General features: G+C 59.6%; 1 protein-coding gene across 1 annotated transcript; it reads right to left on the bottom strand.

Annotated features, from left to right (window-relative positions):
* Window positions 1-446: 446 nt before the first annotated feature.
* LOC132317897 (maestro heat-like repeat-containing protein family member 2B) lies at window positions 447-23,346 on the bottom strand. Its single transcript, XM_059823404.1, has 30 exons — window positions 23,326-23,346; window positions 22,574-22,696; window positions 21,850-22,015; window positions 21,349-21,447; window positions 20,639-20,790; window positions 20,158-20,301; window positions 19,511-19,603; window positions 18,947-19,016; window positions 18,720-18,833; window positions 18,242-18,315; window positions 17,782-17,901; window positions 16,944-17,051; window positions 16,592-16,751; window positions 16,189-16,229; window positions 15,754-15,895; window positions 15,028-15,080; window positions 14,498-14,605; window positions 14,139-14,258; window positions 13,831-13,953; window positions 12,851-13,012; window positions 12,135-12,202; window positions 11,433-11,517; window positions 10,526-10,649; window positions 9,715-9,824; window positions 8,359-8,450; window positions 7,954-8,116; window positions 7,465-7,661; window positions 6,717-6,854; window positions 6,407-6,518; window positions 447-524 (listed from the first exon to the last, which is right to left on the bottom strand). The coding sequence occupies exons 2-30, from the start codon at window positions 22,586-22,588 to the stop codon at window positions 447-449; spliced, it is 3,231 nt and encodes a 1,076-aa protein (XP_059679387.1). The 5' UTR covers window positions 22,589-22,696; window positions 23,326-23,346.
* Window positions 23,347-24,483: the final 1,137 nt, after the last annotated feature.

Raw genomic sequence — 24,483 nt, 5'->3', positions numbered from 1 at the left:
GATTCGTGCTTTGTGTTGTGGCGGTTGGGCTCAGGAGGCTTTTGACTGTCTGAGCCAGCTCTCTCCCACCCAGCATTAAGCAATCTGCTAACAGCACCATCAGCCATCATTACCTGACTGCGCAACACCCGTCAAGCAACAAACCTTGGTATTCATTCAGCAGCAGGAGATCATTATTAAGAAGTGCTCTTCTTGTGCGTGTGTGTGTGCATGTGTGAGTGAGAAGGAGAGGTGAGAAGGCTGCGCGTGTGCTTCTGGAGACCTTTTTTGCAATGGCACTTGATCTGCTGGGAGTTTACACAACGGCCGGAGGCACCAGAGTTGCCTGGTGGGGCTGCCGCTGCCTGAGGAGGGGCTGTGAAGGGGGCGCAGGTGGCTTTGCAGCAGCTGCCGCACATCTGCCCTTTGTGAGAGTTCAGTCTCGCAGCACATTTAATCTTAAAGCCTCACAGCGCTTCGTTATTGCTGTGTCTGCAGTTCCTCAGGGGATCAGCCAGCCACTGCAGGAGCTGATGTTTCTTCTTCTGATGGATTAACACAAGAGAAAAAAAGAACACGGATGGCTTCTGCAGATGTTTTCCTGAGGGTTTCTGCAGGGCAGCTGCTGTTCCTGCTACAAGCATCCTGTGCTGGGCTGGTGTCTGGGGAGACAAAGCCCGGGTGTCCCATCCCCGCTCCTTCCCTGGAGCAGGACAGCCAAGTCCTCTCCTCCGGCCATCTGTGATCTCCTTGCAGAGAGGTGGAGGCCTTCTCAGATGCATTCGCTGAATATGACCACTGCTCATCTCCGCTTCATGAGTTTTTCAGCCCCTGAGCAGCTCAAAGTCAGGCATCTGAGATGCGAAACCCTGGCTGTGCTGAGGGGCTAATGAGCTGGTCTGAATGCATTCAGGTGCTCCATGCGTTTCTCTTCTCTGACTAAAGTGAGCGTGACCTCTAAATGTTTTGTACTTCTAAAACCAATGAGTTGTTAACACCCTTACTAGTTGTCCTATGCCTTAAGTCCAGAGTCAGAAGGCAAATTTCTACAAATACCTCTTGTAGTGGAGGCAATACTTGTTTACATTTACAACGTGGATGAAATTGAATCCGTGCCATAGATGACATTAGTAACATTTACAACAATTACATGTTTTTATTTCATACTCTTCTCCGTCTTTACTTTCTATTTCAATTATTTGTATGTACATGCTTTCATTTTAGCCTGTAAGTTGTTATTTACAGGTGCAGGTGATTTTAAAAAGGCTAATACTTTGCTAGAGGTGTAAATTATGTTTCCTCTTTCTCAGCTGACAGTTTTAAAAGATAGATCTTTTCAGTGTTTGCTGTTTATCAAATTCCAAAAGGATCTGCAAAAAAGCAGCAAGGGCCTAGTCCGAAAAAAGAAAAACCTGAGGCACTTGAATTAAGGTGTTGACTTTTCTTAAGTCGATGGAATCCAGAGGCTTGAAACTGAAACTAAGTGACTTCAGGCTAGAAATTAGCCCAGCAAAGTTAGTTAACTATAGGAGTGGTTGCCCAGGGCATGGGGTGGATTTTCTAGTGCTAACTGATGAGAAGGTGCATCTTAAGTGGAAGGCAGGAGCCAGGGGCAGGAATAGCTGGATCAGGTGCAGAGGCATCGGTCACGCAAGAAGCCAGAGGAGGTGATCACAGTCATCCTTCTTGACCTTAAAAGTGTGCCAATGCAGGGCTTCACCAGGGGCTTCTCTTTTCATAAGGAAAGGGACAAAAGAGGAATTACAGCTCAGGACAGTTGCCTTTTTGTTTTTGTGAGGGCAGTACCTGGGGAACTGTAGGGGAAGGCCCAATGAAGGCTGAACACTGGCACGGACCTTGAGTTATGTGTTGACCCAGCAACATGTAATTTTGCGTGATGAAAGGTGCTGGAGTACCCAGGAGGCAGGGCAGGCTGAGCAACCTTCCTGCTTTTTCTCTGAGCTCTGAAATCCACAGCAGAGCTTTTTAACTGAAGGGAGGTCCCCAGGAGATGGTGCACACTATGCATCTCCCTGTACACCCACATGTCTTCCAGCAATGCACTTCAGAGGCCTTAGCCTGTGCCTCGATTGATACTTTCTCAATATTGCAACGCCATCAGTTTTCATTGGGTGTTTTTGGGTGTGCTTATGGCATTGGCAGGAGCTGTGAACACTGGAGAAAGAAGAGCTGAAACTGCAATTGGATATATGTGAAGAACAGTGTGGGGAAGACTCTGAAGACCCGTGGATTTGTTTAAATGAGACTCGTACTCACATGCGATATCCTTTAGCTATATGCTGGGCTGTGGATGAGCGTGGGAAAACTGACCTTCCTAGAAGTTTTCTCAGCTCAGCCGCCGCTCTACCAGAACAGGAAACGTGCACATATCCAAGCCCTTCATGCTACTAGGCAGGCATAGGATCGCATGTGGGTTCAGACAGAGATTTCCATGGAGTCCTCCGGTCTTTAGGGAAGGGGTGTGTGGTGGGGTTGGGGCAGCGTGGTTACCCCTTAAGCCAGGTGAACCCAGACATCTTGCTGTTATTGGGCTGTAGTTGTTATGAAATTTTGCATGCTGGTTTGTCTGACTCTGCCTAAAGAATAAGGGAGCGGGTAAGGGTAAGGCTGGTGCTGCACCCTGCAAGAGAGGTTGGTCTGCTTCTGGAGCTTGCGAGCATCAGGAGGCAGAGCTGGCCCCCAGTGATTTGCTACTGCGTGGGCCACAGCTTGTCGGGTGTTTTCTGTGTTTAGACCGGCCTTTTAGGCAAGCTGTGGCTTGCCTTCTGGGCAGCACGATGCAGGTGACGTTTCTGTGCAGCGTATTCAGCTTTTTGGAGGTGGCCCCCAGAGGGCACGTGAAACAATGGCTGCTTTACAGGAATATCATTTTGGAGTATTTTCATCCGTCCCCTTTGGTGTGTGAATCTGGGGAGAACAGCAGTCTCTGTAATGGACCTTTCCCCCTGCACAGAGAAATGCCATCCCACGGCCGTAGCGTGGGATGTGCCACAGCTGCAGCTCTTTGCGGCTGGGGGCGTAGACTGACCCTGTTCAGGAGGGTGACCGGCTAAGAGTAAAGAAGTGAGAAAAGAGCATCCTGCTGCCCTGCTAACTACGGGGCACTCCTTGTGATGTGAGACTCGGACTGAAACCTTGTCACCCCTGCCCCCAGAAGTGGCACCTGCACTCTTTCCATTCCATGGTCAGTTCTGAAACAGGTCTGTCCAGCTCCCTTAGGAAAAGGCTCCTTGGCTGGCACCTCCACTTGGGGAGAGGAACTGCCCCTCAAGTCCAACTCCTGCCTAGGGCTGCCTCCGCCTTCTGCTGAGACACCCGGAGTGTCCCTTGGAGAAGCTGTACATGTCTGTGGTGGGGACATCTGTCCAGTAGAGCCCCCCAGCAGAGGGTCCCCTTCCATCCCATGGTGACCTGGGAAGCCAAGTCACCAAAGGCAAGGCTTGCTTTAGTCTTGCTTGCAGGTCTGGAGCTTAGACAGCTCTCCAACCTCATTGTTCCAGTATCATCCCTCTCTCCGCATCTGCCCTCTTGATGCAGCTAAGGATGTCATTCTCCAGTCTGAGGAGCCAAAAAGGACCGACCCCAACTGTCCTCCCTCCTCTGCCAGGCCCAGCCTTGGAAACCAGCTGGTTGCATCAAGGAGCTCTATCAAAGGGTGGGAAGTTTAGGCAAGGAGCATGGGGAGGCATGTCCCTAATTCTGGGGGAGGGGTCTGAGACAGCATTCCCAGAAAAAGTCACGGACATCCCTCCACACACCCTTCCCTCCCTGCATCCCTGACTAGTCAGGCAGCCCCAGCTCCAGCTAGGCTCCTCTGGCTCCAGCTGTGTTCTGCCCCTCGCCTTTCACCTTGGGGCGCAATGGGTGGGGAAGCCGCCGTGCATCCCAGAGCCTTCCTTCAGCCCTTGGATGAGCAAATTTCCCCTCTCACCCCTCCTTCCTTGCTGGAGAGCCCTCAGCCATCTCTGCTCCTCGGGGGTTAGGGTGACAGGGCCGGCCCATGGTGGGAAGGCAGGGAAATCTGTTGGCCATTGCGGGGACGCCGCAGCTGAGGTGGTGTTTGTCCTGGCCTCTGGAGGGATTTCTGCCCGAAGTTTGGAGAGCAGCAACAGGGACAGCCACATCTGAGCGAGTCACCTGTGGTGCCTGTTGTGCTCCCAGAGCAGGGAATGTCCCACAGCCCAAAATCTGGGTCCCACCACCCCAAGAGCCTGCCCCTCCGCCCCAGCCCTCCACACACAGGGAGTGCCTGGGGACCCCTCAGCTCCCACAGCGGTGGTGTGGTGCAATGGGACAGTGCAGCCTGGCCGTGCCCTGGGGGACCGCGGCTGCAGGACTGGGGCCGCGCTGGCCTGGGGCTCCTGGGGGCACTGGGCCCCTGTGGGCCAGTGTCACAGGCTTTCCCCCAGCCCCCGAGCCAGCCCAGAGCTTGGCTGTGGGGCACCCACAGGAGTGGGGCAGGAGGGGGCTGCTTGGGGGGAAGTGAGGTGCCAGGAGTTATGCTTGTACTTGTTCAGAGGAGACTGTGCTCTGTAAATAGCCCGTCTTCAGCGGCTGTTGGGGTTGCTGCTGTTACTGTTACTGCTGTCAGGAGAGCTCATAAAACAGGCTAGCAGGCAGAGCTCAGCCCCTTTCAGCTCTTGCCTACTGGAGCCTTCCCACTCCATAGGTTCATCTGTTTTCCAGGCCTGGCCTGATATGAGAAATCTCCCCCAAAGACATTCATCTCCAGAGACTCCACTCTGCAGGGACTTCTCTCCCCGCGTCTCTGGCTTCTTGGTCCTTTGCTTTCTTTCAGGTGATGCAGCTGAACCAAGGTGTTTGGTCTGTATGAGCAGCAACTCAGGGAGTTACCGGCAGGGCTGAGAAGCTCCGTGGGGTTGGGAAGAGGCTCAGACCGTTGGAGGGCGGCACAAAGCCCGATGGGCAGGGAGCCAGGGCTCACACGTGCCTCGGACTGACCTGCAGCGGTGGGGCAGGACGGGGGTCCCTCTGAGCCCCGCTCATACAAACGCCTGCCACCGGAGAAGGTCCAGCTCGGTCGCTTGCCCCGCGCCTGACACACTCACCTCCCAGGACTGCCAGAGCCCTCAGCACTGCCGGTGCCCAGGGAAACCCCCAGCACCTCGGCCCTTGCTGGTGCCCCCTCCACGGCAGGACCCACCCCCCAGCCTGGTGTTCCACCCAGTCAGGGGCTCGACTCCCTCTTCCAGCTCCATCCTCACCTCTGTCAAGAAACGTGACTGTGCAAGGCGGGAGCACGTGTTTGAGCAAACTTTGCAGAGTCTTCAGTTCGGATCACACGTCTGGTGGGACCTCCGGGACAGGGGACCAGAGGCTTACATGGGCTCGCAGCAGGGCCAGGGTGCCCAGCAGCCTGAGAGGTGAAACCACATCTCTGCTGATGGGCTCCCTGCGTGGAGCTGCCCCTGCCCCACACAGATGTGCCCAGGCCTGCCGGGGCTGGGGAGCAGCACCAGTGGGGCCTGTGTTAGTGGGCAGGGGTCCGATGGGCCAGCCAGAGCCCTCTGCTACGCTCTGTCCCTCTGCTCAGCCCCTGAGCCATAGCTGACCCTTTAAGATGCCCCCCGACATTCCCCACTTGTCCCCCAGTGCCCCCCTTCTGCCCCCTGCCCACGCTCCTGTAAACTTCTGTGCCTCCCTTGGTTCCCCCCACCCATCCCCCAGTGCCCTCTACTCCCCCCAGTGCCCCCCTTTTCCCCTGCTACCCACACTGTGTCCCTGGGCAAGTGCCGTCGGGGGTCCCAGCATGGTAGGACACCAGGGGGCAAAGCCTGCTGTGGTGGTATGGTCAGGCCTGTCCTGGGCTGTTCCCTGCACCACCCCTTGCTGGTGCCAGAGGTGGACATGCCGTGGTGGGAGGGGTGGCAAGGGGATCCCCATGGGCAGTGGGAGGGCACGGCAAGGCCCCAGGACCCCATGGGGAGAGCCCTGCTCTGGGGTCTGTCCTGGCATGACTCCGTTGTGCCCAGCCCGGGAAGATCCGAGAGGGGCCATGCAGCTGGCAGCCCCCAGCCTCGGTGTCACCCACATGTGGTCCCACCAAGCACAAGGGTGCCATCAGGGAAAAAAAAAAAGATACAGCACCCTTTAGGCATCTTGTGCTGAGCTTTATTTAATTAACTCCTTGGTGCTGGCTGGGGCCAGGTATCGTGGAGAGACTCCTCTAGCGCCTGCCTCACTCGTGGCTCCTTGTTGTCCTGCAGCCCCGAGAGCTGGAACGACACAGGCAGTGCCGTGGGGACCTGGTCCCGGCCAGGCGCTCCCCTGGCTGCTCCGCTCCAGGGACCTTTTCTCCAGGGATCTTCCCACAAAAAAAGACATCCCAAGGAGCAGGATCTCGGTAAAACCCTCTGAACCCTTCCCTCCCCACCCCCTGCCTTACCTCAGCAAAGAAGGCTGTAGCTGTCACCCGCAGCTTAACTGAGCACGAACCCAGCCATGGCAAGAGGTTCTTCACCAGCCAGGGGGAGACGAGCCCAGCCTGGAGCAGGACGCTGCACAGGGGACACAAGCGAGGGACACACAGTTAGCCAGGAAGGCCACAGGCCGGGTCTCCAAAATTCACGTGCACCGATGCAGACACTATTCTTTAGCTCAGGACGGCTTCCCAGGCATGCCGGAAGGGTCCCCGCAGCCATTTCCCTGGGCACAGCTCCGCAGGAGGCAGCCAGGTGCATCCCTGGGGCTCTTACCTGGTCAGGAGACGCACCCCCTCAGGGTGAGCCAGGGCGTCTTCCAGGCGAGCCCACACTGACTGATCCATGAGCCGCTGCATCCACGTCTGCGCCATGCATTTGCCTAGCACCAACTCTATAGCTGAAAGGAAAATCCTGGCAGAAGAAACAAACCAGAAAATAAACAAACACAAACAAAACAAATCAAAACAACACCACCACCACAAACCCAAAGAAATCTCAAATCACAGCAGGTTAGGGGAATACTTATCTTCAGCAGAGCTAAATACCCCTGAGATGCTGCTTCACAGCCTTCAAGACTGCAGCTAACGACACTGGCATTTTCATCATGCCCCAAACCCACTGACGCAGAGGAAAACCCACGCTCCTAGGCTTACTCCATGCCCGATACTTGCCAAGGCAACACCTAATACCTCTTCCCACCAGCATTTTGTGAAGAATGACACCAGTGCCCACGAGAGCCTCTGCTCCCAGCGGGGGCCCGTGGAGGGAGTGCAATGCTGGTGTGCATGCAAGGGTATGCAGGAGGCAAGATGACAGCCGTCCGCAGTACGGGTTGCCTAAGACCTTCCTGCCTGGGAGCTGGAGTTTCCCCATGAAGGAACAGAAGTAAAACCAACCATGACGACCGGTTTGCACATCTAGGAAGCGGGGCAGGTGAAGCACTCCCTCAGCCCCACAAAGGCACGTGCCTTGGCGAGGGGAACCGAAGCCAGCCCCTCCATCTGCCCCTGTGGCGCCTTACCTGCAGGGCTTCTCCTCAAGCACCTGGCCCTCGAGGAACAGTTGTCTCCAGCCTTCTCCCAGGGGGGAAAGCAGCCTCTCCTCGTCCAGCATTTCACTGGCCCACCTCAGGAGGCTGGGAAGGAGGTGGGGAAGCAGCTGCCTGAACTCCTCCATGTCCCTCAGGGCAACCACGACCTCGGAGATGGCACGGGTGATCTGCAGAGAAACGTGACCAAGAAGCACCTGTTCAGGCAAGGCCTTTTCCCACCAGCCTGGTTCCCCTGCCTGCCTGGGGCAGGCGGGGTTACTGTCCGCAATTGTCACTTCTGCGACAGCCTTGTGGCTCAGGAGCACAAGACTGTGCCGGCTCCCCACACTGCTTGAGGCCGGCCCAGCACAGCGCCCTGGGAGTCTCCAGGGGCTTCTGCAAAGGGCACCTGACTCCCTCATGCCGAAGTAAGAGTTAGCAGGTGCAAAGCTGCAGAAACATGTCTGCCGTTGAACGTACCATCACAGTCTCCAGAACAGTCTGATGACTGTGCTGCTCACAAGCGCAAGAGCAAGTCCACAGGCGGTTGTTTCCTGCTCTGTTTAGTTTCTCCACTAAGCACCTCAGGACCTGAATCACAATGGTGCTTCTCCCCAGGGTCCTCCACAGCTCCACCGTGTCACTGCAAGGGAAGAGACGTTCACCCCTGAGCCCGTATCCTCGCAGTCCTGCAGTGCCCTCAAACCTCCTCATCCGCAATGGGGCTTACGACGCCCCACTCACGGCAGAGACACAAGCATGCAGGCTTGCAACACTCAAGACTGTTCAGGCAGGAACAAAAGTCCTGCTTCTCAACTGGACCACCCCAGGGCAAGCAAGCTGCAGGGTCTCTGACTACAGCGGGGAAGCGGGTAGTGCACGTACCTGTCCATGGGCAGACCTTTCTGGAGGAGACTGCTGATGAGGGGCTCCTGGTGAAAGCGGGCCCGGAGCAGGAAGGGCCTGTGGGTGCTCTGCTGCATGTAGGTGCAAAGGGTCTTCAGGATTTTTGGCACCTGAATGGAAGAAGAGGAGAAAGAAGGGTTCGGTGTATCCTTTATCCCCTCCTGCGGGGCCCAGACACAGTCATTCAGCACATGAGCAGTGCCTGCTCCCTTGAGTCCAGACCTAGCTCGAAACCTCACCCCTTCCACCCTGCCTGACCCTGGCTCACGTCTGGAGCTGGATGTGCTCTTGGCAACTGTGCGCACGCACGCACGCACGCGCACGCATGCGTGCACTCACTCGCATGTGCCTGGGCCCAACCGTATGAGCAGCTGCGTGCCCTTGTGCACACAGAGGACACAGACACGTTTCACACCCAACACTTGAATACCTCACCCCACCTGTTTGTAGCAATGCAAGAGCAAAAGCAAACACCACAGTCGCACATGGAAAGCAGCGACAGCAATGAACAAGTATGCAACCTATGGAAAACCTGGCATGCCCAGCAAAGCTCAGAGTAGAGGGAATTGGGGAGCAGGGAAGAAAGAGCAGGGTGAAGTGAGTCCCAGGGCAGGGAGGACTGACAGTGACCCCAGAGGAAGGGGAGGAACGGCAAGGTCGGTGCCTCCTAGTGCCTCACTCGTGGGAAGGACGTGGACAACGGGAGACTTTGGACAAGAAGTGCCCATATCCTTGTCACCAGCTGGAGCAGACCCCAGCAGCAGTTGCTAATGCCCGGCTCAGACCATCAGTAGCCCCTCGGCTCGGCACACAGGTGGTGTTTCTTGAGCCCATGCCAACTGCACAGGCTGCAGTGCAACAGCCGACAGGAGAAAAGACAAAGTGAAATGGGAAAAAAGATCTCCTTTACCTCCTGGAGTATTTCCTTTCTGCATTCCTCCAGGAAGACAAACACCCACTTCTGCACTGCTCTTGCACGTGTGGGTGTGACATGCAGCAATCTGTCCCGGACAGCGGTCAGAAAGTCCGTAGCCTGCGCTAGAGGGATGCATTTGCAAACAGCCTGGAGAGAAGTCAGAAACAGGAAAGACCATGTCACAGCTCTGCTCCAGCAATTCAGAAAGGAAAGAAAACTTGACGGGACTGTTAGTTCGGCAGTCACGGAGGAGGCAATCACTTTTTCCTCTGCTGTGCACACGGTGCTGTTTACATCTAATGCGGCTAAGCGATCTGGACAGCTTGCTCTGGAGCCAGCAAGAGACTCTGGAGGGGAGCAGGGAGACATGCAGGAGCCCAGGAGCTGGGCCCCCACCCCGCTGTTTTGGGGCCAGTTACCTTTGCTATTTTGGTCCAGGTCTCCACCGGAATCTCAGTGTCCGGGCTGTTCAGCTCCTCAGCCAGGCACCTGATCTCATCTGCCTGAAACACCGCCTTCATGGTCTTGGCTGGAACAAACACCAGGAGAAAAGAGGAGTCACGTCTACAGAAATGCAACCTCTGGCCCTAGATACTGCTAAAGGAGAACCCAAGGGGTGGCAGTGAAGGCCACAGGAAAACCCAGGGCCCTCCTGAACTCAGTGCAGCAGGATTTCCCGAGCCTGATAAATGGCTGACAAATCCCCGGCTGGAAAGAGCCCTCTTCCTCTGGGAACCTTCTGCTGGGGCTTCAGGGTTTCAGCAGCCTCTGCTCCTAGCAGCTGCACCCCCTGTTCACGCACAGGCCACCATCGTCTCTGGGAGGCAGGAAACCTCCCCGGGACTACCTCAGCACAGGCGGACCTTTGCAGCACGCTCTGGGCCTGCAGCTCAGAGCCCTCCTCCCTGCCCAGTTTGCTCTGGGCAACAAATTGGTTTCCTCTCTTGTGCTTGGCAGGATATTTCTTGCCTGGCAGCGATGAGTTTGGAGACTGCCTAGGGAGCTGCCTGTCTCTCCAGGCTCAAGGCAGGGAGCGAGGGGGAAGGCACCCTCTGAAACGTCAGGGACCTCATCCGAGCGAGTTCTCTGACCACCCTCTGTCTCTCCTTGAACATGGAGGGGGACAGACATGGAGGGGGACAGTCCCCAGCATTGGTGACAACGTCCTGCTCTCAGACAGCAGTGGGTGAATCAGGCTGAGCAAGGCTGGGAAGTGCCCGCTCTCCTCACCTTGCATTTGGAGAAGGTAGCCAAGGCATACCCATGCCCTCCGGCAGGACATGGCCAGGCAGTCGCTGGTCAGAGTCACCAGCAGTCCCACCAGGGAGCCGAACTGCTCGCAAGGACGTCCTCTCTGCAGGGGAGAGCAGCAGGAAAAGGGTCGCAGGCAGCCCCAGCACCCGCTTGCCTCTGCTCCAGGAGGAGCAACCGGGCAGATGCAGGCAGAAGGCCTGCCCCGTAATCCCTGAAGCCCCGAAACCCAGCACCCAGTTGGGCAGGGCTCCCTTCTGGGGCCATGAATGGTGGGAAGGGGGCACCAGGGTACACGGAGGGGCTCTACTCACCATGAGCTCAAATAGCTCCTTGCGAGCTCCCAGCAGATGGGCGCAAAACCGCAGGGCTCTCTCACGCTCCCATCCTTTGGCTGAGGTGAGCCAACCCTTCAGGACCTGAGGCAGGGTGCATCTCTCTCACCACAGGCATCTTTCTCTCCCTGAGATCCCTCTCCCCCTCCCTCCTTCTCTGGCCCCTTCCCAGCATGGCTCCCGGCCCCACTCAGTACTGGCACTGCAGCCTCCACCGCCTCGCTCTCTCCAGCCGCCTCTGCCTTGAGCCAGCTGCTGCTTCCCTGCCGGCGTCTCCCCGCTCCAGCCTTCCCCCAGGCTGCTCTCACCCAGCTCAGGGCTGGCTCTGGGCTTTCCCTCCGTCAGGGCCCACTGCTCTGCCTGGCCTGAGGCTGCAGTGGCCGGGCGCTCCCGTCCCCCAGCTCATCCCCTGGCCCGGGCCAGACACACAGCCTCAGAGCGAGAAGCCAAAGCCCACTTTCCCATAGGAAAGGTATCCATCTCCTAACACCCTCTAAGGCCTCGACCCTCTGCCCCTGCGACACTTTCCCTGTTGCCCCATGGCTGCTCACATGGATCACGTCGTCAAAGCCGGCAGAGGTCTCCTCTGCCTCCAGAAGGGTTTCGATGAGATGGCCCAGGTCTTCCATGCCTCTCCTGTGCAAAAGCTGAAAGCAGGAAAAGAGAGCTGAGGTTCTGCATCATGGGGGCTGCCGGGGCGCACTGAGGTGGGATCCTGACCCAGGGGTGGGCAGGCACTGGCCGGTGGGTACCTGCATGTTCACAGCTGCCCTCACTGTCTTCTTGCCCTTTTTCATCCGCTCCTCGGAAGGAAAGGACAAGACAGTCTGGCAGCACACTGCCAGCAGCTTGCGATTTTCCTCCCTGCTCAGAGGTGGCCTCAGCTTGCTGGCCAGAGGGAAAAGGAAGAGAAAACAGAAAGGGGATTTACTAGCCCTCTCCAGAGGGGCTTAAACCACAGCTGGGTTCCTCTTAATTGAGCACCCCAAATCCAACACCCCCACCCCATGCCAGCAAGCACTGCCTTCAGCGCCAGCAATTCCTGCCTCCTCCCAGGCAGCAGGCAAACCCCCACCCCCAGGTTAAGGAACCCCGGGGACTCCCTTCCTGTGGGAGACACCCAACATGGGGGACACCCTCCCACTCCACAGCCCCAGCAGCTCCCGGCCCCATGCTCAAGGCCACTGGGGCTGCCCCAGCCAGCTGGGATGGGGCACACCAGGAGTCCCCAGAGCCCGGGGAACAGACCTCACCTCAACTCCCCTAGGGCCTGGAACACTCCATACACCAGGGAGTCCCCGGGCTCCTCCTTTATCCAGTCCTGCAAGTCCCAGAGAGAGAAGCGCAGAGTTGGCAGTGCACAGGGGCACTGGACAGCCCTCCCGTCAGGCCTGGGCAGACACTGCCCCGTCACCCCCACACATCCCCAAAGGCACCGCAGGAGGGACCCTGCTCCCCAGCCACAGCCACCCAGCACCAGCACTCAGGGGCCTCACCAGCTCCGTACACAGCTCCAGGAGCTCGCATGAAGCCCAGAGACCAACGTGCCTCTGGGGAAACGAGTCTGATGGCGCAGCCCAAAACTCCCCCGTGAGATTGCCCTGGCTACGGGCACTCACCAGCAAGGTCCACGTCGCCTCCTGCTTTAAGGAGAGCTCAAAGCTGCCGCAGTCGCCCACAGCCTGGATGGCACAGCTGACCTCAGTGATGCTCTGCACCAGGGCGAGCTTGAGCTGCAAGTCCTGAGGCCAAAGAGAGCAAAGCACCCCTTCAACTCTTTGAAGGGCTGAGAGGTGGAAGAGGAGCATGGGCAGGGGAAACCCATGGCGGGGTTGCCTCTGGACGTTGAGGACAAACCCTTCCTTGGGAGATCTACAGAAAGAGACCATCCATCTCGGTGCACCCCAGCCCCGAGGGGCTGGACCTGGGACACCCAGGCATCCCTGCCCTGCGTGCCCCACGCTCCTACCCTCTGTTTAGCTCTGGAGAGCTGCAGGATGTTGCCCACGATTTCTTCATCCACACGGGTGAGCAGCTGCTCCTTGGGGGCACGCAGCGCAATGCCGCTGTAGGTGCGCATGAGAGCAGCGCGAATGGCCTGGGCTCTCTCCATCTGCTGCTGCTGCTGTACCTGTGTTGACAGAGATGCCCTGAGACTCCTGCAGGCTCCTGCAGCAGGCCTTGCCCTGCACCTTCCCCAGCTCCTTGTTTCCCTGGGCATCTCCCAGCAGCTCCCCAAGCTGCTCCTCGAGCTGCAAGCTCTGGGGCTGGGAGCTGTTCCCATTCCACAGCTTGGTTTCTCGCATGGGGATGGGGACGAGGTGCAGCCAGCATCGCACACACTGCTGGCTCTTTTACCACTGAGTTGAGAGGTTGGGGAGCTGCCTGGAGCCTTTCTGTGGCAAGGTATCTGACACAGCCTGTCATGGTGCTGCTCAGAGACATGCAGCCCGTGCACTCAGGGGTGCGGATGAGCCCAGTCTGCTCACCTCCCCAGGCCCGGCTGCACCGCTCTCTCTGCAGGGCCCTGCCCTGCCCTGAAAGGCGTCCCCATGGCCCCGAGGTGGGGGGAGCAGAGCCAGCGAGACCTCGCCAGACTCCTGCTCCCAGCCTCAGCTTAGAGGAAGCGGCAAACTGTCCCACCGTGCCCACCCCATCTTGTTGCCAGCTCCTCCTGAAGTTAAGTCAGGGGCCACGTGGCTGCAAGCAAGCAACCACTGCAGCTGCCCCAGCTGGGTGGCTCTGATCCACCCGGTGTCAAACCCCGTTCTTTCCAAAGACACCTCAGGGGCCCCAATGCCAGGACATCCCCTCTGAAACACAGGTCTCGCGTAGCTCTTACAAGAGGGCTAACCTAAAGGCAGCTGCCATGGTTTGGCTGCTGCAGGTGTAGAAGTGGAAATAAGGCCAAAAAAGGAAAGCCAAACAGCAAAACCCTGGATCCCTTACCTTCCAGCCCATGGAAGTCTGAGAGAACCCGTCTCTGGTGGAGGCGGTGGAGAACATCATCACCGCGTCCAAGACCAGGTGGAAGTGGCTCTGGGCAGCGTGGGACACAACAGAAATCATTCCCTGCAACCACAGAGAAACAGGGAGTCGGCTCCAGCCCAGGCACTCAGCTGTGGTCAGCAACAACGGCCAGGCAGGACGTTGCAGCAAGGGGGAAACGGCAGCAACGGGGAAATCAAGGTCTGGAGCAGCCCTCCCTCTCCCCCAGGAACAGGCAGCAGATGCTCAGGACATGAGCACCACCTCACCTGGGCCTCAGACAGCTCCATGGGGTTTGTCTCCTGGAGGAACCTCAGCACCTGCCCTTGGACGTGTCTGAGGTCCCGACAAGCTGCCAGCGCTGTCCCAAGAGCCTTGTACAGGAAAAGCTGAAAGAGAAGAGGCCAAGCCCAAGATGCGGTCACGGCCCAACCTGTCAGGAGACGACTGGCCCCAGGCGGACCCAACCGCCCCCGGGAGCAGGCGAGGCCGGCCGCAGTGCCAGGCTGTAGCCAGCCACTGAGGCAAGCCAGGGGGAAGCGCCTTTTGGGTGCCAGGGAAGAGGAAGAAGTGGAAACCGCCTGCGTGGGCAAAGCACCCCGGCCCCCACATGGGGCAGGAGACACACCTTCTCCCAGGAGCCGGCGGCAGAGCTGCCCAGCTGCTGGCTCAGCTCCTGGCTCAGGTCCACAGTCCAGGCCTTGTCCTCGATGGGCTCCAGCGACGCTCGCAGGAACTGGGGTGAACAGGAGAGGAAGCCCTTGGTCAGGGCCCTTTCCACACTCACATGTCCCGGGATGCTGCTGGGGGAGAGCTGCCGGGAACGGCAGACTCTTCCCCTGCCCCACCCAACCCTCTTTTCACCAGCCTCCCTCTTCTCCTAACACCTCAGGTGAGACCCCCCGGCACACCAGACATAGAGGAGGAGGCAGTGCTAAGGCATGTGCCACAGCGTTAGAGGGCATTAGCCATCAGCCGTGGCACCTGTGCAGACAGCAGCTCCTCTGAGCGGGCAGGAACCTACTGCGGGGGGAGGCGCAGGGCGCTCAGGAGGTGCCCCCACCTCCTGCTGCCTACACAGGCAGCCCTGAGCTTCCTCCCACTTCTGCTCCCTCTTCGCCCCCTCTATTTGTGACATCCCCTCCAAGGATGCTGTACCTTGAGTACACGGTGCTCCCACTCTGCAGAGTCCAGGCAGCTCCCGGTTTTTCCTAGAAAGCAAGAGGAAGCTGCTATTTAAGCTCACACCAAAGGCGAGCCCGGTGGTCTCCTCTGCCATCAGACCTCCCAAAAGTCTAAGGCCATCAGCCTAGAAGGGGCCTAGCTATGCCAAAGCCCTTGCGAGGCCCAAGACACAGGAGGGATCCCAGGGGCATTTGTCTGACCGCAGCAGATCCCCACTGCTTGACTGCAGCTCCCAGAACAACTCCGACCACTGAGTCACAGCACGCACCAGCAACACACATTTTCTCCTTAATGACCCACCGCTTTTTACCCACTTGCAGCCCTTCTCCCAGGCTATTGCCCAGGACGGCTGCTGCAAAACTGGCCTGGCCTGGAGACTTGGTCCTCCAAAGCCAGGGGCTGCACCCCCTCCAGGAGCACCAGTCCTGTCCCTCCCCCTAACACCGTCCCGGGCAGGCCGGGGGAGTGCCACCAAGACCTGGCAGCCAAGGGGACAAAACCAGCCCCGTCCATCCCCTGGGCCGAATCGACACTGGGGGACGGCTGCCCCCAGCCTCAGTGCTGGCTCCCTGGACGGGAAAAGGCAGCAGAGCAAGTGCTGGGGAACTGGGGACAATTCTCCTCCGTCATGCTGGGAAGCTGCATTTTCCTGCCCCCACTCCCTTCCCTCCAGCCTCTCCCTCCCCACCCGCACTTTACCTTCCAGGGACTGCAGCAGGAGGGGGATCTCAGTCGCCCACGCTGCCCCCAAGGCTCTGTGGATCCTGCGGTGGAGGGCCTGCAGCAGCTGCAAGGCAGCGACTGCACGTTCTCCACTCTTGTGAGGAGCCGCCACCACCACCTAGGCGAGGGCAGGAGAGAAAGGTCGCTCCTGCTGCCAGAGCCGCAGCTTCTCCCAGGAGGGAGGGAGGGAGGGAGCTCGGCACCGCTCAGCCAGCAGCGGGCAGCTGAGGCCTTCACCCGGGGTGCTGCCAGCCCGGAAAAAGGAGTGGGATCCCCGACGGGCTCGGGCAGACTCGGGCATGCTGCCTCCTCCTCGGGGGCTCCCAGCACTGGCCTCAACGGCATCTCTGCCCCGGGCTCTCCCACCACCCCTGGCCAGGAAAGCTCTTTCCCCAGGGCCCCACTACTCACCAGCAGTCGAGCCAACAGGGCCTGGGGAGCCGGCAGCCGGGCTGCGGGGAGGAAGAAAGGCCGGGTGAGCCGACGAGCCCCCACCGTGCCCTGCCCCTTCGCGCCTCCAATGCCTCGCACAGGGCTGAGGGCTGAGAGCAGCTGCGCTGCTACAGCGCTGGCCTGGGGCTCCCCAGGGCTGCCCAGCATGAGATGAAGGCAGCTCCAGCGTGGCCAGGAATGAGCCCCGGCTCACCAGGAGAGGGCTGCGAGCAGGAGAGGCGGGCCTCTGCGCCAGGCAAGGGGCAATGCAGGGCCTGCCCTTTGCTTTTCCCAGGCTCCTGCTGAGGGCTGGAGATGCGCAGGGAGACACGGACTGGCCCAACCCCCGGCCAAACCCAGCAGCGCTCACTGGGGCTCCTACCTTGCTCCTGGGAGTCCACGGCATCAGGCTCCTCCTCTTCTTCCTTGCACCCTGCTCTCTCCCACCTCTCAACTAGGGCTCGGAGACAGCGGGAGAGTGGGATCAGCATGCCACTGTACTGGGCTGGCACCACATACTGCAGCAGCCTCGGCCACAGGAGCTGCAGAGAAGAGGGCAATTCACCGTATTGGCATTTCCACTCAGCTCGAAGACGAAAAGGGCAGTTTGCGTTTCCCTGAGCCTTGTGCACTTCAGCACACATGAGGGGAGAGGTTCAGGGCATGGGAGAGCATGAGGAAAAATGTCCTGAAGGCAAGAAGTGGCCACAGCAGCAGGGCACAGGGCAACTTACTTTGGTCATCCCACTCAGAGAGACATCCAGAGAGCCCAGGATGTCCATGCACAGGGCTCGAAGAGCTCCATCCTCCTGCGTTTCCCAGGGAAAAAGGCCTCCTGCCACCTGTACGACAGAGTTGGCAAAAGCCCCGTTACTCTCAGCTCGATGGATGCGGAGGGGCACCTGGAAGCCCTTTCCTTCACCCTGCTCCCAAAGCAGAGCCACCCTGAGCCACAGAGCAAAGCGATGCACATGGACCTCCCAGCTAGAGGGAAGATCCTCAGCAAGTCAGCGGGAGGCTCCCCAGCTTTCATCTCCTGGGCACCCAGCTGGAAATGCTCCCCAAAGGGACTGCCAAACGGCCTGTCCCCTTGCCAGAAGGGATGCGGGCCCCCAGACTGTTATCGGACGGGCAGGGTGTGCTTTGGAGGGCCAGAGCACGAGAACACCACAGAAAGTTCCTCTAGCCTGGCCCATGTGTCTGCACTGGCTGTGTTTTTCTGATTGTCCATCAGCGTTTAAGGATGGAGGATGTCCTGTCCCTACAAGCCCCTCCCTTTGCAAGGCGGCTTTGCGGAAGGCACGTGTGGGCACAGCTCAGCCCGTGGGGTGCGCAGGCAGCCCCGCAGTCCCGGGTGGCACGCCCGGGTGCAAACCCACATCATCCACTGACATCTCCACCGACATCAGCACAGATGCCCACGAGGAACGGCCATTTGGAGGCCGCTCTGACGGCCGTGCCAGCGCTGATGGCCCTGCAGCGTGGAGCTCTCCATGGCCAAGGATGCCTGCAGGAGCTCTCAGCACAGTCCAGGCACCGGTCAAAGCCCCGGCTGTCCCGCTCTGCCCTTACCAGTCTGCCCGAGCTCCGGCTGAACTCGATGAAGATGTGCCCCACCACATCCCATGCCCAGCAGCTCTGGGATCCGGAGCTGAGCAGCTCCCGGATGAACTCCAGAACTGCCCTCCGCACCTGCCAGAGGAGAGCGTGGTTACGGTCCTCCTGTTCAAAACCCAAAGGGAAGCCACCTTTGCTTGGGGGCAGCCTTTGTGGCTCGCGGAGAGGTGACAAGCACAAGGCAGAAGCTTTCGCTCCTGGCATCAGGGCTGGGCTTTAGCACCAGGCTGGATGTGCATTTGTCCCAGAGAGCACAGTGACCTCCCCGCTCCACTCTGCCAGCTCTCCCCAGGGAGGAGCCATCACCCACCGCCTGGGCAATGCGCTGGTGCTCCCCAGGCACCCCAGCTCTGCCCTGAGGGAAAGGCTTCCTCTGCCTCCCCTGGTGGCATCGTCCCTTCCCAAACCAGCTCACCTGGGCACTGGGGTCATGGCACACTGACCCCATGGCCTCCACCACCTGGGGCAGCTTCTCTCTCACTGCAGGTGCTGGAAGAGATATGGAGAGGTGTGCGTTGAGGCAGAGCCCCGATGGGGAAGCTTCCAAGTTTTTCACACACCAACGGGACAGAAAAGCGGGGCCTGATTCTGACTTCACAGGAGGCAGCAGCGTAGCCAGAGTCACTCCGTTTCTAGAGGCACAGCTGGTTTATAGGGACTGAAAGCTATGGTAATATGGTACCACAGAGGAGGATGAGAGAAACAGCATGGGTACAAGCAGCTCCTGTGCGCACCAGCCCACCCGCCCGCCTACCAGCCTGCCCGTGTTACTGAGCTTGGGGCATCATCCCTGCTGTGCCGCCATTTCTAACTGCCGGGGGACAGCTCGAGCCCTGTCGCGGGGCGTCAGCTCGGCTGGGGGACCCGTTCTTTGCAGCTCCTTTGGCACTGACCGTCAGAGTGGGCCAGCGCTCCCAGCAGGCCCAGGGCTGCCACGCGACCGGCCTCAGTCCCACCACTCAGCTGGGAGTGTAGAAACATGACCGTCTCCTCGGGGCACATTCGTGCTGCAGGGAAGAAATCGCATTCTGCATTAGCAGGCAGCTGCCCCCCCCACCGCCCAGGACAGGGAGGGAGCTGCCGTGGCATGGCAGGGCATCGCCCAGTCTTCTCTCCTTACCCTGAAGCGTGATGCAGCGGGACAGTGCTGCCTTATGGGCCAGGCCAGGCTCCTTGGTCACATCAGAGAGCTGTGGGAACGAGGTCCGTTTTAGAGAAAGTTGCAATAGTGTTAAGAGGGACTGAAATGAAACGGTGCTCTCCGCTCTCCTCTCCCTGGGCTCGGGACCCACAGCCAAAACCCAGCCCACCCCACGGTGGCCCCGGGCACACACAGAGCTTTGCAGCAGCCCTGGCTGCCCAGGAGCTGAGGCTGAGCGGTGTCGCAAGGCTGCCCTTAGGCTGCTGGTGCTCCAGAGTCCTCCTGCAACTGGGCTGAGAGGGAGATTGCTGTGGGAACTGGGCTGCCCCTCAGCCCCTTCCAAAGAGGCGGGATCAGGCATCCTGCAGCCTTAAGGTGGCACCTGGATCATACATCCTGGCGTGCTCCTGGCCTGCAGGAAGGTCCCGGCAGAAGGACACCCTGCCCTGCCCTGCCCTGCCCTGCCAGCTGGCAGGTCTTTCCCCTCCATGGCAATCACGTGTGTGGGCCTCAGGCCAACGACTGGGCATAGGCTCCCCTTACCTGGCGGTGCACAGCGGTGCTGATGGCAAGAGCCGTGCCCTGTGGTATTGGGGTCTGAACTGCCTCCAGCATCTCCAGGACATAGCTGAGGCTCTACAAGAGAATAGGGGAGGAAGAGGAGGCTAAAGCCACCTAAAGGCACTTGGGAAAGAAGAAACCCAGCACATCTGGCATAAGGGCAGTCCCTAACAGCAGCACCGAGAGAAAACCCCAAACCCTCCTGCACAGGGCTTCTTGTTTGCCCTCCCCTCAGAGACGCATCGACAGGGTGTCTTTCCTCTGAACAGAGCCCCCTGTTGACAACTCAGTTTCCTGGCACTTCCCACTCATCATCAGACTTTGCCCCTCACTGGTTGGGACTGGACATGGCCCTGGGCATTAGGGCAAAGCTCTTCCCATGCACAGAGCCCTAGGGTGGTGGCAATGCCTCCCTTCCTGAGAAGACAAGCCCCAGGGACTCTTGCCTGCCTCCTGGCCCCCTCTTTTCTTGCCCAAAGAGCCCAGGAAGCCTCAGGCCTCCTCTGCTCTCCCTCTTCCTTCTCTAAGGGCTTCCCAGCTCCTCCTGGCACCCCACAGCTCCCCAGCGCCTCGTGGCACTCGCGCAGACCCACCCCAGCAGCCACGCTGGACCCTGCGCAACACCTCACCTCGGTGACCCGGGAGGTGTCTCGGACCTCCTGATACCGGTGCAGGAGCCAGAGGACATGCTCCCAGGCATGCTCACGGTACTGCTCCTCATGCAGAAGGACCTCCATCATGGCAGCCACAGCCCTGAGGACAGCCTGCTTGTCCTGAAGAGGGAAGGGAGAGGCTCTGTTTGGAGGGCTGAAGATCTGCCTAGTGCTCAGTATCCCCTGGACACCAGTCTGCCCTTCCCACTGAGAGGGGTTTCCCTTTCCCTTGTGCCCTGCAGCAGAAGGGCCCGCTCCAAAGGAGAGGGAGCGTTTCCCCACGCTGGTACCCCAGCCCTCCCTGCAGAAAGGCCCCAGGACTCAGCTGCTTCCCGTCAGGGAGCCCCCTCCCCTCACCCCTCTGCTTGCACCCCGCTGGGCACAGACGGACCCACCGACATCCGACACAGTGGACATCCCCGCTGTGGCCCCAGGCGTGGAAAGCAGCACTTCTCACCTCCTCCTCCTTGCAGTCCAGCCAATGTACCGCCGCGTAGCGGAAGACCGGGTAAATGGCTTCACAGAACTGTGCTACCCCCTCGCAAGGGAAGGGGCATTGCTCCCGGTTGCAGAAGTACGTGTTGACTCCTTTTGACCATTGCTCCAGAACTGCACCAGGAGAAAGGAAAAGGGAGCATGTGAGAGTCTGCAGCAGGGCCGGTACCTTGCACCCTCGCCCGAACCAGCTTTAAGGACAGTCCCAAGCTTGGCAGGGCTCAGCCCAGGACCAGATCTGGATCTGAGGGCAATCTCTGCTCTGGAGGTGTCTGGATTCAAACAGCCCACTGTTTCTCTCCTCCTCCCCATCGCACCTTCTCCTCCTCAATGGCCCCTTCCCCTCCAGCATCTCTCTCTGCAGGCCCTGCCTTTCCCTTCCCTTCCCTTCCCTTCCCTTCCCTTCCCTTCCCTTCCCTTCCCTTCCCTTCCCTTCCCTTCCCTTCCCTTCCCTTCCCTTCCCTTCCCTTCCCTTCCCTTCCCTTCCCTTCCCTTCCCTTCCCTTCCCTGGCTTCCCCCACTCATTCTACACGCTCACGGCAGTTTGGGATCAACAAGGCCTGACCTCGCTGTGGGCTGACACCCACCCTCTTCCCTCTGAGATCACATGGAGGCATCAAAGGCCACCCCGGCCCCTGCCCCTGCGACCCCGGCCAAGGAGCCAGCACTCACCACTGCAGACAGTGCGCAGCATCCGGCCACTCCCCACCTGGCTCAGCGTGGCGCGCAGGGCAAGCAGCGTCATTCTCACAAAGGGGATGCACCGCAGGGCTGCAGAGAAGGCAGGGACAGAGGGACCGAGAGTGTCAGTGAGAGACACGGGAGACTGGTGTCCATCCCTGGCAGGGCTGGGGCTGCTGGGCCATGCAGGACATGCCAGAGGGTATGGGGAGGGCTGCCTTCCCCAGGGGAGATGCAGGGAAGCCCTTTGGGGAAACAGGGAGGTCAGTGGGGGGCAGAGACCCCGCGGGTTTGTTTCCAATGGGTTCCCACCCTTCGGGAGCTGGGATCGGGCTGGTAGGGCAGAGTTGCCAGCTGGCCCTGGCAGGGAGCAAGGAGGCACGACAACTCCATAGCCCTCTAGTTCAACACAGAGCATTTAGGGAGGGGGAGGATCCTTTCTCCCCATTATCACAGACCCCTGCCCAACCCAGGAGGCCAAGGGTGCCATACCGTAGCTGCGGGCCATTTTGCCCAAGGTGAGGAGCACAATCTCATCAGGGACCTTCCCCATGGCCTTCAGGTGGCTCTGGAGCTCGGGCATGACAAAGTGGAAGTGGGAGCGGGCCAGAGCCACCAGGACATCGCTAGCGGCTCTCTTCATGTCACCTGTCACACCCTGCAAAAGCATCACAGGTTAAACACTCCCGAGACAAAGGCTGAGGCACTTAGACAGTCTGAATGACCCCATCTCCTCTGCGAGAGCCCTTGGGGCAGTTGCGCTCGGGCCCAGCACTTGCTGCCTCTTGCACCCTAGGGTAGGCGAGCAGCTCCCTGGAGAGACGAGGGAAGGCTTTTCCCTGGCGCAGCCCTGTGCCGCTGCCCCCTCTCCCTCTCCACGGAGATGCCAGGAACAAACTGCCGCAGACTCAGGACCCCCCTGGGACCTCTCCGTGGGGCTGGTGGGTTCCCATGGCTCTTCCTCAAGGCAGGAGAAATAACCTTGAGCTTGAACCCAGCTCTCGCTCAGTTCCAAACAGCCCTGAGGCTGCGGCTCTGCACAGCTCTCTGTGTCCCCTCTCCAAATTCCCTGTAATGACAAGTCCCCAGAGCCTCTCCCTTAGGACCTCCGCTGGGTCTGAATAACCAAGGAACATCTCTGCACCACTCTGTATTTCCCCCAAAACCAGGGGTGGAGGCAGGCTGCTTTGGTGGCCTTGAAAGAGAACAAGCTCACCTGGGCTGCTCGCATGTCACTGGACGCCTCTGCTAGCAGGCGGTTCACGACACCGCTCGTCAAACGGCCGTCATCTCCCTGCAAGACGCTCTCCAGCTCCCGGTATGTCTGCACTCGGTCACCCTGGGGACAGGCCACAAAGCGGGGTGATGGGACTTGCTTTGCCCTCGTTCCCAGGGAGCCATGAGAGAGACCTGCTGCCCCCCAAATCATCTGTGTGACACGGGCACGAGGTACGAGCTGCAGGCATTGGTCAGGACAGCCACGGGGGAACAGCAAAGATCTTCCGCAGCACCTCTGACGTCAGCAGAGAGCCAGACAGGGAGATCGACTCCACCAGGGTAAAAGGCCATGCAGGGAGGCGTGGGAACGAGACCATGCCCTGAGGAGGGGAAGCCACGAGCAACCTGCACCTTGGGACACAGCATGCTCCTTGCACCGGCACGAGCCCTGGCGCTGGGACAGTTCCCAAAGCAAAGCTAAGGAAAGGCCTTGGGCCCTTGGGCAAAGGTGCTGGAGAGGTGCTGGGATTTGTGCCAGAGGCTTTGCCATGCCCAGGCGAGTGCTTTGAGCTCCCGGGGAAAGGAGCAGGGAGCGGTGGCATTAGCGCAGCTTGAGCGGCAGGAGCAGCGCTTGGGGACGAAGCGCCTGCAGGAGGGCAGAGGTGCCGTCAGGCGAGATCCCCCTCGGCCATGGCAGCCAGGGAAGCCAGGGGTGAGGAGAGGGGAGCCCTCAACCCGCCCCTGCCTCACCTCATTGTCTTGCAACCGCTTTAGCAGAGAAGTCCCAACGGCCTCAAAGGTAGTGCCAACCACTGGGACGGTTCCCGTTGCCCTGCCTGCGTCCTCAGAACGCGCAGGTCTGGACTGGGCACTCAGGCATGGGCAGAGAGCTGGAAGAAAAGAAAGAAATGGTTTTGCTGGCTGCAGGGCTTTGCACCAGGGAGCGGGGAGGATCTTCCCAGCCTCCCCCAGCACTAACAGCCTGTGCTGGACTGTACCGGCAAGAGGGCAGTCAGTGGGATGAGGGGAGGGAGTCTTCCCCTCACTGCGGCGGTGGGAAGAACACCCTGGGGGACTGGGCCCATCCTGGGCTCCCCAGTGACAGAACGGCAGCAACGCGCTGGAGCGAGTCCAGCGCAGGGGCCCTGAGCTGGGTGGGGGATGGACACGGGGCTCTGCGAGGAGAGGCCAGGAGGGCTGGCGCTGGCCAGCCCCGACAAGAGCCGGCTGGGCCGGGTCATCTCTGAGCGGTCCCCAGCTTCCCCATGGAGGGCAGGGAGAGGATGGAGCCAGAGCCCTCTCGGAGGTGCCTGGCAGCAGGATGAGAGGTGACGGGGACACAGCCCCCAGCACCTGGCTGGGACAGACACTGCTTCCAGCAGGCATCAGCCCCCAACCTCCCGCCAGCCCCTCACCTCTGAGCGCTCTCATCCTCCTCGTGGCAGAAGGATCTCCCGGGTGGATGCACTGCTCCCTCCGGGCAAAAGCCACGAGAAACTGGGGCAGCACCAGCCCCAGGAGGAAGATATAGTGCCCGGCCATTGTGACACCGCTGCAGGGCGTGGCACCTCACAGAGGGCTGCTGTGACACGGGGACGCGTGCTGGGGACACGCCACGGGGCGGGGTCTGGACACGGCAGCACCCTGGGGACCCCCACAGGCCCAGAAATGCAGGATTTCCCCATTCTCCATCACCTGCATTTGCTCGTGGACCTCAATCAGCTTTAGCAAAGACTTTCTCCAGACAGCCCTTCCCAGCTCTGTCCCCAGTCCACATTCCCCTCCGGGGACCCATCCCTGGAAACATTCAAGGTCAGGTGTGACGGGGCTCCGAGCAACCTGATCTAGTTGAAGATGTCGCTGCTTGCTGCAGGGCGGTTGGACTAGATGGCCTTTAAAGGTCCCTTC

Source organism: Gavia stellata, chromosome 12, assembly GCF_030936135.1.
Source record: "Gavia stellata isolate bGavSte3 chromosome 12, bGavSte3.hap2, whole genome shotgun sequence".
NCBI lineage: Eukaryota > Metazoa > Chordata > Aves > Gaviiformes > Gaviidae > Gavia > Gavia stellata.
The sequence above is the reverse complement of the archived record's forward strand: the minus strand, read 5'-3'. Positions and strand labels throughout refer to the sequence as shown.